The sequence below is a fragment of the Cyprinodon tularosa genome, unplaced genomic scaffold, assembly GCF_016077235.1.
Source record: "Cyprinodon tularosa strain WSP-4 unplaced genomic scaffold, ASM1607723v1 ctg1059, whole genome shotgun sequence".
Lineage (NCBI taxonomy): Eukaryota > Metazoa > Chordata > Actinopteri > Cyprinodontiformes > Cyprinodontidae > Cyprinodon > Cyprinodon tularosa.
In genome coordinates this window covers 103,233-115,332 of record NW_024037848.1, presented here as the reverse complement: position 1 = coordinate 115,332, position 12,100 = coordinate 103,233, and the positions used below count along the sequence as shown (strand labels likewise).

Genomic DNA, 12,100 nt, shown 5'->3' with positions numbered 1-12,100 from the left:
TAAATGTAACCAAAATTGTCTCCAGCCAAGAGTTTCCTCCATGGCTAAAACCAGGGAACATACATGAGGCTCAGTGGATTTATGCAAGAAGTCATTCAAGCTCAGAACGATGGGAATTAAGGCAGTGGAGTCGCACATGCGAAGCACGAAACACAAAGTGTCAAAATGGAGTTACAGAGAAACAGCCGGTATTTCTCAGTTTAGTTCCACCCTTGTCTCTGCAACGCCTCCACTTATCACCAAATCAAACATACTAACAAAAAACCATACAAAGAAAAATAGCTGCAAAAAAGACTTAGCACTGGTTATGTTGGGGCTTTAAAACTGATTGGTTTTGTTCCCTGCTAAAACAAAGTTTGTGAATTCAGTTAAATAATTGTTCAAATATATCTGTCATTTGTGTGTTTTTAGCTTTCTTCCTGTATGGGAAGCTTTTCAACATTTGAAACATTAGTGCAGTGGTTTATGTTAAAATAAACCTTTGGATTAAGTTGTCGCAAGCAGGTTTTTCTTGTGAATTTGGTCTTAAATTTTTATTTCAAGTGGCATTAAAAAGTCTTAAAAAGTCTTGAATTTAACTCACCTTATGCTGTAGGAACCCTGTCAATAATAGCTTCTTTTTCCCATCTTGATTTCATGTATTTTAAATTCCCGTTTTAAAAGCCTAATAAAAAAATTTAATGATTTTTTGTTTAAAACAAAACAGAAATAAACACTTTTCCTAATTAAATGAAAAAGTTTTTCTTATTTTTAACAGAAAATGATAATTTATATCAAAAATATATACTTCTAACTAGGGATGTACGATCGGCCCCCTATCGGTATCGGCCTTAAAACTGAATATCGGACATCGGCCACCCCACCGATATTTAACCCGATATTTGATCAGCTTCTGAGTGTAAAAAAAAAAAAATACTACTTCTTCTTCTTTCTCAAAAACTTCTTTTTTACAGACTTAAAAACTTCTAAAGACGAGGGAAAAAATATTGGTCCATTAAAATATCCCAATATCTTCATATGCTGATATATTGCCATTTAAAAACACCATATCAATCTCTTTTACTAATGAAATATTGCTATATGTCATCGTTATGCTACGAAATCCCCCGAAAATTCACGAAATTTTGCCATATTTTTATATGTTGATATATTGACGCGGTATCGATCTATTTTACTAACAAAATCTCACAAGAATTTGCAAAATATAACAACAGTTTGTAACAGAACGATGAAATTTCACCAGATTTTGAAAGTAAAATAGATCGATACCGCGTTTTTAAAAATCAATTTGATACACTATATTGCCAAAAGTATTTGCTCACCTGCCTTGACTCACATACACTATATTGCCAAAAGTATTTGCTCACCTGCCTTGACTCACATATGAGCTTAAGTGACATCCCGTTCCTAATCCATAGGGTTCAATATGACGTCGGTCCACCCTTTGCAGCTAGAACAGCTTCAACTCTTCTGGGAAGGCTGTCCACAAGGTTTAGGAGTGTGTTTATGGGAATTTTTGACCATTCTTCCAGAAGCGCATTTGTGAGGTCGCACACTGATGTTGGACGAGAAGGCCTGGCTCTCAGTCTCCGCTCTAATTCATCCCAAAGGTGTTCTATCGGGTTGAGGTCAGGACTCTGTGCAGGCCAGTCAAGTTCATCCACACCAGACTCTGTCATCCATGTCTTTATGGACCTTGCTTTGTGCACTGGTGCACAGTCATGTTGGAAGAGGAAGGGGCCAGCTCCAAACTGTTCCCACAAAGTTGGGAGCATGGAATTGTCCAAAATGTCTTGGTATGCTGAAGCATTCAGAGTTCCTTTCACTGGAACTAAGGGGCCAAGCCCAGCTCCTGAAAAACAACCCCACACCATAATCCCCCCTCCACCAAACTTTACACTTGGCACAATGCAGTCAGACAAGTACCGTTCTCCTGGCAACCGCCAAACCCAGACCCGTCCATCAGATTGCCAGATGGAGAAGCGCGATTCGTCACTCCAGAGAACGCGTCTCCACTGCTCTAGAGTCCAGTGGCGGCGTGCTTTACACCACCGCATCCGACGCTTTGCATTGCACTTGGTGATGTATGGCTTGGATGCAGCTGCTCGACCATGGAAACCCATTCCATGAAGCTCTCTGCGCACTGTTCTTGAGCTAATCTGAAGGCCACATGAAGTTTGGAGGTCTGTAGTGATTGACTCTGCAGAAAGTTGGCGACCTCTTCGCACTATGCGCGTCAGCATCCGCTGACCCCGCTCCGTCAGTTTACGTGGCCTACCACTTCGTGGCTGAGTTGCTGTCGTTCCCAAACACTTCCATTTTCTTATAATACAGCTGACAGTTGACTGTGGAATATTTAGGAGCGAGGAAATTTCACGACTGGATTTGTTGCACAGGTGGCATCCTATCACAGTTCCACGCTGGAATTCACTGAGCTCCTGAGAGCGACCCATTCTTTCACAAATGTTTGTAAAAACAGTCTGCATACCTAGGTGCTTGAATTTATACACCTGTGGCCATGGAAGTGATTGGAACACCTGATTCCAATAATTTGGATGGGTGAGCAAATACTTTTGGCAATATAGTGTATGAGCTTAAGTGACATCCCGTTCCTAATCCATAGGGTTCAATATGACGTCGGTCCACCCTTTGCAGCTAGAACAGCTTCAACTCTTCTGGGAAGGCTGTCCACAAGGTTTAGGAGTGTGTTTATGGGAATTTTTGACCATTCTTCCAGAAGCGCATTTGTGAGGTCGCACACTGATGTTGGACGAGAAGGCCTGGCTCTCAGTCTCCGCTCTAATTCATCCCAAAGGTGTTCTATCGGGTTGAGGTCAGGACTCTGTGCAGGCCAGTCAAGTTCATCCACACCAGACTCTGTCATCCATGTCTTTATGGACCTTGCTTTGTGCACTGGTGCACAGTCATGTTGGAAGAGGAAGGGGCCAGCTCCAAACTGTTCCCACAAAGTTGGGAGCATGGAATTGTCCAAAATGTCTTGGTATGCTGAAGCATTCAGAGTTCCTTTCACTGGAACTAAGGGGCCAAGCCCAGCTCCTGAAAAACAACCTCACACCATAATCCCCCCTCCACCAAACTTTACACTTGGCACAATGCAGTCAGACAAGTACCGTTCTCCTGGCAACCGCCAAACCCAGACCCGTCCATCAGATTGCCAGATGGAGAAGCGCGATTCGTCACTCCAGAGAACGCGTCTCCACTGCTCTAGAGTCCAGTGGCGGCGTGCTTTACACCACCGCATCCGACGCTTTGCATTGCACTTGGTGATGTATGGCTTGGATGCAGCTGCTCGACCATGGAAACCCATTCCATGAAGCTCTCTGCGCACTGTTCTTGAGCTAATCTGAAGGCCACATGAAGTTTGGAGGTCTGTAGTGATTGACTCTGCAGAAAGTTGGCGACCTCTTCGCACTATGCGCGTCAGCATCCGCTGACCCCGCTCCGTCAGTTTACGTGGCCTACCACTTCGTGGCTGAGTTGCTGTCGTTCCCAAACACTTCCATTTTCTTATAATACAGCTGACAGTTGACTGTGGAATATTTAGGAGCGAGGAAATTTCACGACTGGATTTGTTGCACAGGTGGCATCCTATCACAGTTCCACGCTGGAATTCACTGAGCTCCTGAGAGCGACCCATTCTTTCACAAATGTTTGTAAAAACAGTCTGCATGCCTAGGTGCTTGAATTTATACACCTGTGGCCATGGAAGTGATTGGAACACCTGATTCCAATAATTTGGATGGGTGAGCAAATACTTTTGGCAATATAGTGTATCAGCATATGAAAATATATTTGAGTATATTATTTTTCAAAGTGTCAGAAATGGATAACAAAACTGCTATTTTCAATGACTACTTATTTTTGTCCAGCTTTAACATCGGTATCGATATCGGTTATCGGCTACATGAGTTTTAAAATATCGGCATATCGGATATCGGCCAAAATCCTAATATCGTGAATCCCTACTTCTAACCATAAACTCTCCTTTTCTGCAGGTTAAATGTCTAAAAAAATTTACTCAAAAATTTGCAATATTGATCCGTTTATCTGAAAACTGCACATAGATTTGAATATTTAATGCATGTTTATGATTTTCCTCTTGAATATCTGCAAAGGTAGAATATAAAATGTCCTTATTTTTGGACCTGATTCAGTTTTGTTACCTTCATAGATCGATCTGACGGATCAAGGATAAAAAACAAACAATCCTGAACGTCTTTCTTTCTTTGTCTGTCTGCTGTTTTTCCGTCCTGCTGCGTTCGGAAGCTCTCCGATCGGAGAAAAGGACTCGTCAGAGAGGACAGACAGTCCCAAGGAGTAAGTGACCAAACCCGAGTCAGATCAGAGGAAAATCAGAAGCTTAAAGGAAGAAGGAAAATGTTTTTTTTCAGCACCTTCAGAGGAGCTGGCATTTTCTTCCTCCTCCTCCTCATCCTGCTTTCCCTTTTATCTGTCTCTGAAACGTCTGTCCCTGTCCTCCTCTATCCCGTCCTGTAGCTCCGCCCAACTGAGGGAGGAGGGTCCGTCTGGGCCGCTGGTCTCTACAATGAGACGCGGCCGAAGCCTTAGTGAGTGAGTGTGCATGCTTCCTCCGACCAGGCCAGCCCTGCTTACGCTAACGGCTGACCCATCATTGAATAACAAACTCATAACAAACATTTAACGCGTGTCAGACGAACCGCAGCTAACATCGCAGGTTCTGTTGGAGGGATTTAGGAAGAACATTTGATTTGCTAACTGAGTGAAGCTAAATCAGGCACAGCTGGACGTCCGGGCTTGTTGGACGCCTTCGTTTATCCATCCTTGACTTCTCCTCCATGCAGAGTCTCTCACACCCACCTTTTAGAGTTCAGGTTCTCCTTAGACATCCTGCAGCCTCCCTCTCAGCTTGAACGGCTCTTTCAGCTGCAGATGTTTCCTGCATCCGAGGCCATTTTGTTGGAAAATTATGATGATGCTTATCTGCAGACAGTAACTGAACCAGAAAAGGCTGTTTGGGTCTGAACGTCCACCCTAACCACTATATAGGGCACTACTCAGGGGATACGCCACTTTAGATGAGTGTCCGAACTTCTAGTGGATGAAAAAGTAGCAGTAGTAGTAGTGAAAAGTAGGGATAATCCATGTCTACCCGATCCGTCTCGGAAGCACGATCCGTTCTGCACATGCACCATCAGCACATTTCTGCATCCAGACATACATCCGGGTCGCCCTTGATTTTATTTTTTTTAAAAAGATCTACCGATAAATTATGTTTCTCCCTCTCAAAAAATAGTAAATGTACCAAAATATGTGTTAAAGGTTGATAACGTATCTCACGAGAAAACAAATGCCTTAAAATCCTTTCTATTTCATCAGTCCTCTCTGAAACGAAAATGGGATCCTGCGCTACTTCCGGTAGCTAACCTTTTATGCTTTGGATTTAAACATAAATCTAGTCTTTTTGAGTTTTACGTTTTCCTTTCGTGTTAACATTATCGTATATAGTGCGTAATCTAAAGAAAAGAAACGACCAAAATGCAGATAAACATGGTTTAATCATATTTTGCCAGACTGCATCTGTTTCAGGTAATGTACCGTAATTTTCAGACTATAAGCCGCGACCTTTTCCCCATTTTTTGACCTTGCGGCTTATATAACAATATGGCTTATCTATGGACTTTTACTAACCTGACTCTGCCAGATGGATTTGCTCCGCATATCCATCGGGAAACCTTCCGTTGAAGTAATTTTGGGAAGGGGCGAAAATACTGGTTAGCTGATTGGCCTATGTTGGTGATAGACGGGCCAAATAAACCAATCAGATCAACGAAGCATATGACGTACTAACAGCCAGGCTACTCGTGCCGAAACCAGTCGGGAGAAGAGCAAAAACATCTTTTCCTCTGAGAAAAGCCTCCAGAGCAGTGATTTGCTCTTCTTTCAGTGAAGAAATACTCTGTAATTCCCATAAAACTTGCTCGATAGCCACGCTAACGCTAGTTTCATCGGCTGAAGCCGCCATGTTCTTTAGACTGAACTGTCGCGCTTCTCGTTGCGTCACACCTCAACCCGCCTCAAAGCCAACGCTGACTGGACGTTCGTTTGGTGAACGGCTCCAAATTTTCTTTAACGGAGAGTCTCCAGACTGATCTGCGAGTGAAACCTTGAAAGCTTGCGAGATCAGGATGGTCTCACGAGGCTAAGGTAAGGTTAGGTTAAGTCTCAAATCTTGAAAGGATAACTCCAAGTCAAATCCCAGGTTTTTAAGGAGCAGGCCATAGTTTGTTGTCAAGAGAACATGCAAATTGAAACGGACGAACATGGAACGGAATATCCGGAAACCAGGATATTCCAGAATATCCGGAAAGGGGGTTGTTTGGTTTCTTTGTTAGCCCGCAATACCCCATACCTGTCTATGTCTATGAAATGGGGGGTCATTAAAGGGAATTGTTGGCCTGGCTAAATAAGCAAGGTCCTCTGTTCCCCTGTAAGGTGGTTGGGGTTGCGATAATAGCGGGAAGGGATAAACTCAATTGCTGCACTGTAGGTTTTTGAACGCTGAAATCTGAGTCCCCTCCCCTGTAATTACTCTGTAATTCCGATAAAACTTGCTCGATAGCCACGCTAACACTAGTTTCTGGCTGAAGCCGCCACGTTCTTTAGACTGAACTGTCGCGCTTCTCGTTGCGTCACACCTCAACCCGCCTCAAAGCCAACGCTGATTGGACGTTTGTTTGGTGAACGGCTCCTGACTCGGCTCCAATGGCAGAGTCAGGTTTTCTTTTTAGGGCTTTCAGCTTAAAATTGCATAAATTGCCAAGGCAGCGCGTTTCACTCTAGTGAGCTTAATATTCCGTTTGGCTTCCGGATAGACAATTCCAAGTAGCTCCTTCTCACTGCTTTGCTAAGTCCCACCTGGTTTTTAGACGTACAGTGTAAGCAGGTAGACCGTGTCAGAGCGTCGGGTCGCGTAATTTGAGAATAAACATCGTGAACTTTTAAACTCTGCGGTTTTAACGTACAGTGTGAGCTGTAGCTGCCTGCAACCATTGGGAAAAATGGTACAGTGTATTCCCGGCTTAACAGCCTTCAGTGGAAAGTTTCCTTTCTAGAAAATTCTTCTTCTTCCGCCTCCTTCAGATAATAGTTTCCACACTGAAGGGTTCTGTCAGTGGGATTTAGATGGAGAAGGTTTGGACTTTTTTTGGACCGGTCCAGGTAGAATCCCCTTCTTTCTTGTCGAACTGGAATGCCTCTGTGGTTCCTCAGCTTTAATCCTGGTCGTCTGATTGGACCGGATCAGATGTTGGATTGCTCCCCCTGTCGATACTATAATGTTCCTGTTCGTTCGGGCCTGCATGTGTCCCGTGGCGTGCATCGTGCATGACTGTGATCCCATCGTGTTCTGGATGCCGGAGCTGTTCCGCCGACTGGTGCTGACCCGTTTTAATGTGGAGGACATCAACGAGTCCGGGACCGTCTGAGCCCACTCAGATGGGTCGGCGACGAACGGCAGAGCAGCTCCTGGATTCTCATGGTTCTGCTCAGATACTGATCCGTCCCGACGGACCAGGTCACCATGTCTGCCTGCTTGCCGCTCTCTATGATTCTGTCTCTCTTCCTCCTCATCCTCTCCCTCTCCGGTCTTAGTCTCTCGGTTCTTGCTGACGACCCGGAACTGGATCAAGGCGGTTCCATCTTGGATCGTGGCTCAGAGCTCAGGTGAGCTGCAGGTCAACCACTATAGGAACCCAGCAGAACTCTGGGAAACTCCCAGAGAATGTGGACCTGTTAGGTCCGGTTCATTCATGTGATTCTGGTTCTGATCCTCGTAGAACCGGTTCTGTTTATTGGTAATAATGTCTTCTTTATTCATTATGTAGGTTTGACAACTTTGCGTTTATTATTTTTTGTTTCCATCCTTCATGTTTGGATCATTTGGAACATTTCTGTTTGGGTTCCTCCTGTTTTAGCTGATTTCCTGTTTCAGGACTTTATGAGATTTATTATCAAATAGAAAATCTGGACCTGATAAGTTTAGAGGAAGAGGAACCAGAACCCGAAGGGCAGAACAAAGCCGGTTCTGTTGGACCGTTAGTTTATCTTACGGATTAGGAGATGAACTGATGGGGAATTATCTAAAAGATTGTTCCTCAGCTTCTGGTTTCACTAAACTGGACCAGTCAGACTGGACTTATGTGAGGTTCTAGAACCCTACCTGGTACCAAACGACACAATTAAAGGGATTAGCGATCCTTTTTAACGTAATGTTCACCCGATCAGAACACCGCATGTCCGTCAACAGCCAGGAATTCTGAAACGGACCGAATGTTGGAGGCCAGAGCTGTTGGTTCTGGTTCTGTCCAACTGCAAAATCCAGCGATGGGTTTCTAGCTGAAACATGTTCAGATGGTGTCAGAACATTTCTGACCCGGTTAGGGAAACTGCAGCTAGTACAGTCGTCTGCTCAGTTTGGTACCGGTCCGAACAGCTGGTCCAGAAGAACCGTCTGAAATTGTTCAGATGTAAATTTATTTGGTTTTAAGTCCGGTTTGCCACCAAAGTCCGTGTTCTGCTCCTCAGGAAGGCAGAGACGTCCGGAACCAGAGGCAGTCCAGTGGGCTCTATGACTGAGGCTCTGAGACCAAGAGGAGGAAGCAGTGGGTCAGAACCGAGCCTCAGCAGGAACGGTAAGTTTGTTCCAGCTGTTTGTCCTCCTGTGGAGACCAGACCTCTGGATCTGGATCTCTGGATCTGGATCTTCTGGATCTGGATCTTCTGGATCTGGATCTTCCTGATTCTAATGTCCAAATCAAATGATCCAGAGGAACCTGTTGTCTGACTTTAAATTGGTTCCTTCCTTCCTTCCTTCCTTCCTTCCTTCCTTCCTTCCTTCCTTCCTTCCTTCCTTCCTTCCTTCCTTCCTTCCTTCCTTCCTTCCTTCCTTCCTTCCTTCCTTCCTTCTTCCTCCTTCCTTCCTTCTCTCCCTCCCTTCCTTCCTTCCTTCCTTCCTCCTTCCCTCCCTCCCTCCCTCCCTCCCTCCCTCCCTCCCTCCCTCCCTCCCTCCCTCCCTCCCTCCCTCCCTCCCTCCCTCCCTCCCTCACTACCTTCCTTCCTTCCTTCCTTCCTCACTTCCTTCTTTCCCTCCCTCCCTTCCTTCCTTCCTTCCCTCCCTCCCTCCCTCACTTCCTTCCTTCCTTCCCACCCTCACTTCCTTCCTTGCTTCCTACCCTCACTTCCTTCCCTCCCTCACTACCTTCCTTCCTTCCTTAACTCCCTCACTTCCTCCCTCCCTCTCTTCCTTCCTTCCCTCCCTCCCTCTCTTCCTTCCTTCCCTCCCTCCCTCACTTCCTTCCTTCCTTCCCACCCTCACTTCCTTCCTTGCTTCCTACCCTCACTTCCTTCCCTCCCTCACTACCTTCCTTCCTTCCTTAACTCCCTCCCTCCCTCCCTCCCTCCCTCCCTTCCTTCCTTCCTTCCCTCCCTCCCTCCCTCCCTCACTTCCTTCCTTCCTTCCCACCCTCACTTCCTTCCTTGCTTCCTACCCTCACTTCCTTCCCTCCCTCACTACCTTCCTTCCTTCCTTAACTCCCTCACTTCCTCCCTCCCTCTCTTCCTTCCCTCCCTCACTACCTTCCTTCCTTCCTTCCCTCCCTCCCTCACTTCCTTCCTTCCTTCCCACCCTCACTTCCTTCCTTCCTTCCTTCCTCACTTCCTTCTTTCCCTCCCTCCCTTCCTTCCTTCCTTCCCTCCCCCCCTCCCTCACTTCCTTCCTTGCTTCCTACCCTCACTACCTTCCTTCCTTCCTTAACTCCCTCACTTCCTCCCTCCCTCTCTTCCTTCCTTCCCTCCCTCACTTCCTTCCTTCCTTCCCACCCTCACTTCCTTCCTTGCTTCCTACCCTCACTTCCTTCCCTCCCTCCCTCCCTTCCTTCCTTCCTTCCCTCCCTCCCTCCCTCCCTCCCTCACTTCCTTCCTTCCCACCCTCACTTCCTTCCTTGCTTCCTACCCTCACTTCCTTCCCTCCCTCACTACCTTCCTTCTTCCTTAACTCCCTCACTTCCTCCCTCCCTCTCTTCCTTCCCTCCCTCACTACCTTCCTTCCTTCCTTCCCTCCCTCCCTCTCTTCCTTCCTTCCCTCCCTCCCTCACTTCCTTCCTTCCTTCCCACCCTCACTTCCTTCCTTCCTTCCTTCCTCACTTCCTTCTTTCCCTCCCTCCCTTCCTTCCTTCCTTCCCTCCCTCCCTCCCTCACTTCCTTCCTTGCTTCCTACCCTCACTTCCTTCCCTCCCTCACTACCTTCCTTCCTTCCTTAACTCCCTCACTTCCTCCCTCCCTCTCTTCCTTCCTTCCCTCCCTCACTTCCTTCCTTCCTTCCCACCCTCACTTCCTTCCTTGCTTCCTACCCTCACTTCCTTCCCTCCCTCACTACCTTCCTTCCTTCCTTAACTCCCTCCCTCCCTCTCTTCCTTCCTTCCTTCCTTCCTTCCTTCCTTCCTTCCTTCCTTCCTTCCTTCCTTCCTTCCTTCCTTCCTTCCCTCCCTCCTCCCTCCCTCCCTCCCTCCCTCCCTCCCTCCCTCCCTCCCTCCCTCCCTCCTCCTTCCCTTCCTTCCTTCCTTCCTTCCTTCCTTCCTTCCTTCCTTCCTTCCTTCCTTCCTTCCTTCCTTCCTTCCTTCCTTCCTTCCTTCCTTCCCTCCCTCCCTCCCTCCCTCCCTCCCTCCCTCCCTCCCTCCCTCCCTCCCTCCCTCCCTCCCTCACTACCTTCCTTCCTTCCTTCCTCACTTCCTTCTTTCCCTCCCTCCCTTCCTTCCTTCCTTCCCTCCCTCCCTCCCTCACTTCCTTCCTTCCTTCCCACCCTCACTTCCTTCCTTGCTTCCTACCCTCACTTCCTTCCCTCCCTCACTACCTTCCTTCCTTCCTTCCTCACTTCCTTCTTTCCCTCCCTCCCTTCCTTCCTTCCTTCCCTCCCTCCCTCCCTCCCTCACTTCCTTCCTTCCTTCCCTCCCTCCCTCCCTCCCTCCCTCCCTCCCTTCCTTCCTTCCTTCCTTCCTTCCTTCCTTCCTTCCTCCCTTCCTCTCTTCCTTCCTTCCTTCCTTCCTTCCTTCCTTCCTTCCTTCCTTCCTTCCTTCCTTCCTTCCTTCCTCTCTTCCTTCCTTCCTCTCTTCCTTCCTTCCTTCCTTCCTTCCTTCCTTCCTTCCTTCCTTCCTTCCTTCCTTCCTTCCTTCCTTCCTTCCTTCCTTCCTTCCTTCCTTCCTTCCTTCCTTCCTTCCTTCAAAGCAGAGGTCTGGATCCTGGAGGTCTGTGTTTTGGAAGTGACTCTCTGTCTGAACTCTGGAATGTTTTCTGCTTTTCAGGAGCAAAAACCTCCAGAGAGAAAAACCTGCGCGCTGCGAGCGACAGGACAGGATCTCTGCACTTGGGTCAGAAACTGTTTCTCATTCTCGTTTTGTTTGGTTCATCTGCAGCTTTGATTGGTTCCTGGAAAAGTCCAGTTTCAGCGTTTAGCAGAATTTATTCTTACTAATATTTTGGACTCTGTCTCCACAGATGAAGAGGAGGAGTACGATGATGACTTCAACAGGTGAGATCGATGATGTAATGTTTGATCTGTCTGATGTCAACCTGCCTATATTTGTCTTTGGAGAAACCTCCTCGGAGCAGGTTTCTGTTGTCCCTCAAAACGTTCTGGGAGAACTTGAGGTCAACCTGACCGATTCAGGCTGATCTCTAACAGAACGTTGATGTTTGTTTTCCTTTTCAGCCATCGGTCGGACCTTTCTAACGGCGAGCTGAGTTTGGCCGAGGACATCGAGGAGGTGTCCATCGAGGGTCCGGAGAACAGCGAAAAGGTTTGACGTCTCCTCCAGGCTCTGAGAGCTTCTGATCTCAGCTCAGTTTGCTCTCTGACCTCCCGTCTATTTTTTTGTCCAGTCTAATGAAGCCACACAGGACCTGAGCGTCTCTCAGATCAGTCAGAGCCACGGAGCTGACTACATGGAGGACGTGTCATGACGCTCCCAGCAGGAACCTCCTCCTTTCTGGATATTTAAATCTGTACAGTTTGATTAGAGCAATAAATGGGTTTGTTTGGTTTAAA

At 47.0% G+C, this 12,100-nt stretch overlaps 1 protein-coding gene across 1 annotated transcript in view; it reads left to right on the top strand.

Annotated features, from left to right (window-relative positions):
- The window catches only part of cep43 (centrosomal protein 43), a 29,658-nt gene extending 17,558 nt beyond the window's left edge, over positions 1–12,100 (top strand). Inside the window, exons 14-21 of the mRNA XM_038286052.1 lie at positions 4,288–4,338; positions 4,519–4,593; positions 7,654–7,725; positions 8,587–8,693; positions 11,358–11,423; positions 11,551–11,584; positions 11,765–11,852; positions 11,935–12,100. Coding sequence (XP_038141980.1) covers positions 4,288–4,338; positions 4,519–4,593; positions 7,654–7,725; positions 8,587–8,693; positions 11,358–11,423; positions 11,551–11,584; positions 11,765–11,852; positions 11,935–12,015 — 574 coding nt within the window. The 3' untranslated portion in view covers positions 12,016–12,100. The remainder of the gene's footprint in view (positions 1–4,287; positions 4,339–4,518; positions 4,594–7,653; positions 7,726–8,586; positions 8,694–11,357; positions 11,424–11,550; positions 11,585–11,764; positions 11,853–11,934) is intronic.